We start from the raw sequence: 7,072 nt of genomic DNA on the forward strand, positions 1-7,072 counted from the left end.
ATGGCTTGGTTTTTGCTCTGACATGTACTGTCAACTGTGTGCCTTTCCACATCATGTCCAATCAATTGAATTACCCACATGGCGACTCCAAGTTGTAGAAACATCTCAAGGATGATCGATTGAAACAGGACGCAACTGAGCTCAATTTCGACACTCATAGCACAGGGTCTGAATACTTACGTAAATGAGCTATTTCTGTTTTTTATTTTTTATTTGCAAACATTTCAAAAAACCTGTTTCCGCTTTGTCATTATGGGGTATTGTGGGGTATTATGGGGTAGTGTTCTCCGCCAGCCTACCCCTTCTCCTCCGATGCCAGGTATCGTAAGCCATATCCCTCCTGATGAACAAAAAAATAATTGAATACATTTTAGAACAAGGCTGCTGTAAGGTTCTGTATTAATTTTCTTAGTCAACACTGTGTTCTGTTTCTTTGTATTCTTGAACGTAGCCCTGTCTTTCATTTTTTTGTTCATTGATTTCACCTGTGTTCGTTACTGACCTGGTCTCATCAGCTCCTTATTTAGTTCAGTTCATTCTGTTTGTGCCTTTGTGAGGTATTGTTCGTTTTGACTCTACTAAGCCTTTTCCTAGCTCTTTTGTCAGAACTTGTTATAGCCTTCAATCCTAAATCAAATCAAATCAAATGTTATTTGTCACATACACATGGTTAGCAGATGTTAATGCGAGTGTAGCGAAATGCTTGTGCTTCTAGTTCCGACAATGCAGTGATAACCAACAAGTAATCTAACTAACAATTCCAAAACTACTGTCTTATACACAGTGTAAGGGGATAAGGAATATGTACATAAGGATATATGAATGAGTGATGGTACAGAGCAGCATACAGTAGATGGTATCGAGTACAGTATATACATATGAGATGAGTATGTAGACAAAGTAAACAAAGTGGCATAGTTAAAGTGGCTAGTGACATAAGAATGCAGTCGATGATCTAGAGTACAGTATATACATATGCATATGAGATGAATAGTGTAGGGTAAGTAACATTATATAAGGTAGCATTGTTTAAAGTGGCTAGTGATATATTTACATCATTTCCCATCAATTCCCATTATTAAAGTGGCTGGAGTTGGGTCAGTGTCAATGACAGTGTGTTGGCAGCAGCCACTCAATGTTAGTGATTGCTGTTTAACAGTCTGATGGCCTTGAGATAGAAGCTGTTTTTCAGTCTCTCGGTCCCAGCTTTGATGCACCTGTACTGACCTCGCCTTCTGGATGATAGCGGGGTGAACAGGCAGTGGTTCGGGTGGTTGATGTCCTTGATGATCTTTATGGCCTTCCTGTAACATCGGGTGGTGTAGGTGTCCTGGAGGGCAGGTAGTTTGCCCCCGGTGATGCGTTGTGCAGACCTCACTACCCTCTGGAGAGCCTTACGGTTGAGGGCGGAGCAGTTGCCGTACCAGGCGGTGATACAGCCCGCCAGGATGCTCTCGATTGTGCATCTGTAGAAGTTTGTGAGTGCTTTTGGTGACAAGCCGAATCCTAGTTTTGATTCATCTGCCTGTTTACCTACCTGTGTATGACCATTGCCTGCGACCACGATTCCTGCCTTCTACAAAGGCGAAATAAACAACTGCCACGATCTACACCTTTTTCTCCCTGAGTATTCATTACAGCTATAACATAACACACGTGGGAAAAGCAAATCTATCGATTTCATTTGAATGGGAATACAGATCTGTTGCGACACTTGTGACATGGAGCCGTGCATTATCATATTTTTATATATTTTTTACTTAACCTTTATGTTACTAGGCAAGTCAGTTAAGAGACGTTAAATTCTTATTTAAGATGACGGACTAACCCGGACGATGCTGGGCCAATTGTGCGCCAATTGTGATACAGCCTTGGGATGAATGGCACGACAATGGGCCTCAGGTTCTAGTCACTTTATCTCTGTGCATTCAAATTGCCATCGATAAAGTGTAATTGTACTTGTTGTCCCTAGTTTATGCCTGCACATGACATAATCACACCGCCCCCATGGGGAACTCTGTTCATAACATTGACATCAACAAACCGCGTGCCCACATCACTCCATAGACATAGTCTGCGGATGTGAGGCTAGTTGGACGTAGTGACAAATTCTCTTTAACGACATGGTAGAAAAATGTACATTAAAACCTCTTGCCGCACAGAACCCTTTAGCGGGATCATTTTCGTCTACATCCGGTGAATTGCAGAGCGCCAAATTATAATTAAATTACTAAAAATATTGAATTTTCATGAAATCACAAGTGCAATATAGCAAAACACAGCTTGACTTGTTGTTAATCCAGCCGGCGTGTCAGATTTCAAAAATACTTTACGGTGAAAGCAAACCATGCAATTATGTGAGCACAGCTCTCAGGCTACCGTAGGTAGCATTACAAACAGCTAGCAGCAAAGTAGATTGGTCACGAAAGTCAGAAAAGCAATCAAATTAATCACCTTTGATGATCTTCCTATTTTTGCACTCACGAGACTCCCATTTACACAGTAAATGTTTGTTTTGTTCGATAAAGATTCTCTTTATGTCCAAAAACTCCATTTGGTTGGAGCATTTTGTTCAGTAATCCACAGGCTCGTGCGGTCACAACGGGCAGAGGAAAATTCCAAATAGCATCCATAAAGTTCGTAGAAACGTGTCAAAATTTTTTATAATCAATCGTCAGGTTGTTTTTACAATAAATAATCGATAATATTTCAACCGACGGTAGCCATTTCAATAGAAGAGAGAAAGAAAAGGTCTCGCTCCCGGCACACGCGCATGCACAAATCTGACATCCGACTTTCCACTGACGCGATGTGATCATTCTCGCTCATTTTTCAGAATAAAAGCCTGAAACTATGTCTAAAGACTGTTCACATCTTGTGGAAGTCATAGGGAAATTAATCTGGTTGATATCCCTTTAAATGGATAGGCTTGCAATGGAAAAGAGTTTCAGAATAACAACACTTCCTGGATGGATTTTCCTCAGGTTTTGCCTGCCATATCAGTTCTGTTATACTCACAGACAATATTTTGACAGTTCTGGAAACTTAAGAGTGTTTTCTATCATAACCTGCCAATTATATGCATATTCTAGCTTCTGGGGCTGAGAAATAGGCTGTTTACTTTGGGCACGTTTTTCATCCAAACATCAAAATACTGCCCCCTAGCCTAAAGAGGTTAAATTCCTCGGCAACAGCTCTCGTGAACATTCCTGCATTCAGCATGTGAAATGGCACTCTTCCTCAACTTCATATATCTGTGGTATTGTATTCTGCACATTTTAGAGTGGCCATTTATTGTCCCCAGCACAATGTTCTCCTGTGCAATGATCATGCTGTTTACTCAGCTTCTTGATATGTCACACCTGTCAGGTGGATGGATTATCTTGGCAAAGGGAAAATGCAAAACAGCGAATTGAGAGAAATATTTATTTTAATGTTTTATTTCAGGTCATGAAACCAACACTTTACATGGTGATATATTATTGTTCAGTGTATTCCCCCAGGTGCTCCAGCATCAAAAGGTAATTTAATTAATTCCAGGATTTGCATATTTAGTAACTTTTCGGTTAAAGACCCAATGCTCTAACCACTGAGCTACCTGCTGCCCCATAGGGACTAGGATTACAACAGAAATGCTGTTCGTTGCAGCTGAGATGCTGCTTGTATTCTACACAAGAGGTAGTCCAATATTTACATGTCTTAGAAGATATGGGGAATGTATTTAAATTGTTCTTTATACGTGTCTGTTAACAGATGTGATGTGTGAATGTGCGCGTGAGAGTGACTGCATGTGTTATTCATTAAGAATTTGTTAGAAAGAGAGCTCGATGTAATGATAATTACAATATTTGTGAATTTTATGAAAAGTGTGTGAAAGTCAAAACTATACTGGAGTTAAGGTAAACACACAAGACAAATCTTTTACGAAATCAAATTGTTAGATAACATTGTGTTTATGGTAAATGGGGTCTAACCATAAAACATTGAAATGAATGTTGTGTTATTAAAATGTCATTGGACACAAAAGGCACCGGATTGTAGGAAAGATCCACCTATTGTTATACCCTCTGCTGATAAAGAAAACTGGGTCCAATTAGAAGCACTCAAAGACAACAGAAAGGCACAAAGAATCAGTCATGGTGTCAATTTCTATCACTGCACTTTTTAATCATAAAGTCACACTTGACTCATCTCTCCTTTCTGGATAACCTCAATGAAGTGTAAGCCACACCAGTGTAGATGCCTTTGGATGGGAAGACCAGCTGACTGCCATTCATGCAGGTGACTTTCACTTTGGCCCTGTAGTCGAGGTCGATATTTGCTTTCCACATTGTGATCTCAACATCCATGATCTTCCCTGGTGGGATCTTCACGTTGATGGTACCTGATTCTGTTATGGTCTCGGTCTTCTGCAGGCTGGTGGATTGCTCCACTCCCACGGTCAAGCTGAACCCTGATGACACCTCGAACAGATCTGGGATCCCTGCTTTGACCGACACATTCAAGGTGAATTCTATTTTGTTGCTGACGGACCAGGAGGAAGTCTTGGTCAGCGTCTTGCTGTATGTAATGGACTTTTCTACAACCAAGGAGGTGTCGTTCTGGTGAGAGACAGATGTCACATATTCTTGGGTCACCTAAAATGAACAAAGATACAAGTTGTTCAAACAAGACAAAGTCAATTTATTAACTGATAATACATTTTTAAAAGCCAACAATAATAACGTGTGTGTCTGCCATCTTGGACTGATTCGTAATAAAAAAATGTTGCTATTTTACTGACCAAGGCCAATTAAACATAAGGCATGACTGTCCTAGAAATGAGATCCCTGATGAAGGTCGACCCCATATTGGATTACATGTTTTAAAGTGGACAGCCCCTTAATGTTGGTGCATCGGTAGAGTTTTCCTGAGCTGTCTACACACGTCTTTGGAAGAGCTCACCTGGGGTTTATAGAGGGACAGGGTGGGATACTCCATGTCAGTCATTACGGACGACTTGATGGTGTTGATGAAGAGGAAGCCCATGCAGTCGATGTCTGAGCCAGATCTGCCCTGCAGCCCCAGGCAGATTCCAGACCCCACATCTATGGTGTACTCAGTCTTCAGTGGCCAGCTGGTCATTTTTTCAAAGAACTCCCGGTTCTGACTCGTCACGAACTTGATGGCACCCAGACGTGTGCCGGCGCCGTTACTCCACAGAGACAGCTTGGTGATGCACTCGCCGAGGTTGAACTCAAACTCATTGAAAGTGTCCGCATCTCCAAAAGTCGCTCCTTTCCCGTCGGTCAGCTCCACCCGCACAGCTTTCACCTGCGAGCCTCCCACCGCCACTCCGATCTTCTTGATGGTGGCACCGTTGTCCATTCCATGGAATTCAAAGTAAGTGCCTCCTCCACCACCGATCAAATGCAGTGTGGTTGCCATGTGTGTGCGCGTCACGTAACCTCAGATACAAATTTGTACATATCAATTTAAGAAGCCTCCAACTCAAGGAACTGATTCAGAAATTCAAAGCCAGAGAGTCCCTCTCCTACTCCCAGCACCTCCCACTCTACCTCCTGCGGTTTCTTCCTGATAAACACCATGGAGTCCCTCTCCTACTCCCAACACTTCCCACTCTACCTCCTGTGGTTTCTTCCTGATCAACACCATGGAGTCCCTCTCCTACTCCAAGCACCTCCCACTCTACATCCTGCTGTTTCCTCCTGATCAACACCATGGAGTCCCTCTCCTACTCCCAGCACCTCCCCACTCGGCGACTTGTGTAATGAAACATGGAGTAAGTGAGCACGTCTAAAATTCATTCTGATGTTGCTATAATGACAAAGAATCATGAATATGAATGTTGCAGATGCCACTTCAGAATGTGAGTTGGTTATGGCACTGGAACTCACCTTTCCAAACAAAGTTTTAACTTTGAATAACCTGAAATAATAAGATTGAATTTGATTAATGTATTACAATATTCATTAACACAGGCTACATTATGCACAGGTATGCATTAATATATTATGACACGGTCTAATATAGAACAGGGTCTGTCAACATTTTAAAGAATCTGTCCAATGATTTAGTCAAGTAACACCTACAACATGACTGAAGAATAAATTCAAGTTTACAATTTCAAAGATCAAAAACAGTCCTTTTGACATACGTCTGCAGGACAACCAACAAAATACTTTACAATATACAACCCAACAACAAAACACAGGACATACCAAGAAGCTCTCCCTGAGCAACACAGGACATCAAAGAAGCTCTCATTTCCTAACAAAGGAACACTGGCTTATAAAGCTGCAGAAGGAGTTTGTAATTGCCGACAGCTGTATCCCTTAATGAGAGGGCGGGATCAGAGCTCCAATCTGCACTGGGGCCGACCAATCAGCTGCTTGGGGAATCCAGGAAGCCATTTCCTGAAATATACATATACACAAACCCACAACACAAAAACTGGGGAACGTAACAGTATTCAAGGTTAAGAGACAGCTTGATGTAAAGCACTACACTCAACAGTCTACTCACCTCACATTTAATATCATACTAACATCATACTTTTGAATTCAAAACAGAACAATAGGAGGCCAAAGTCAACCGTATAAAAACAAGGCAACAGTAAACATGTCGTCCCCATGAATGATGCACTACCGCCTCCTGGGCAAATTGACTTATTGTGTGTTACTAACAAATTGCAGTTAAATACCATAACTCCCACCTTGGGCCAATCAGTGTAATTTTGTAAATGTTGGATCTCTATGGCAAGATGAATCATTCACCCAAGTTTTGTCAAAATCAGCCCAGTGCTCTCAGAGATATCTTGTTTTACTAAAGTACAAACAAACATACCAACAGACGGACAGAGACAGATCCGTAGTCCCCTCACCAATATCATGGTGGGGAACAACAAACCCATACCATGCTTGTTCAGCTAGACTTTATAACTGATTAAGAAGCGGTTTCAGAGTATAGGAAACAAAACAATATATATATGTTTTGTTCATTATTTGGTCAAAATAAAATGTTGCTCTCAAATATTTCCTCATATAGCAAGATTAGTTATTTAGGGACATTG

General features: G+C 41.3%; 1 protein-coding gene across 2 annotated transcripts; it reads right to left on the bottom strand.

Annotated features, from left to right (window-relative positions):
- Positions 1-4,142: 4,142 nt before the first annotated feature.
- On the bottom strand, positions 4,143-6,291 carry LOC115115520 (aerolysin-like protein). Of its 2 annotated transcripts, XM_065005170.1 has the most exons (5): positions 6,222-6,240; positions 5,898-5,928; positions 5,626-5,762; positions 4,945-5,447; positions 4,143-4,637 (listed from the first exon to the last, which is right to left on the bottom strand). In XM_065005170.1, the coding sequence occupies exons 3-5, from the start codon at positions 5,720-5,722 to the stop codon at positions 4,188-4,190; spliced, it is 1,050 nt and encodes a 349-aa protein (XP_064861242.1). In that variant the 5' UTR covers positions 5,723-5,762; positions 5,898-5,928; positions 6,222-6,240; the 3' UTR covers positions 4,143-4,187. The 2 variants fall into 2 exon arrangements, with proteins under 2 accessions (XP_064861242.1, XP_064861243.1); XM_065005171.1 differs by lacking the exon at positions 5,626-5,762 and having other exon boundaries at positions 6,222-6,291.
- Between the last annotated feature and the right edge of the window lie 781 nt (positions 6,292-7,072).

This window comes from Oncorhynchus nerka, linkage group LG20 (assembly GCF_034236695.1).
Source record: "Oncorhynchus nerka isolate Pitt River linkage group LG20, Oner_Uvic_2.0, whole genome shotgun sequence".
Lineage (NCBI taxonomy): Eukaryota > Metazoa > Chordata > Actinopteri > Salmoniformes > Salmonidae > Oncorhynchus > Oncorhynchus nerka.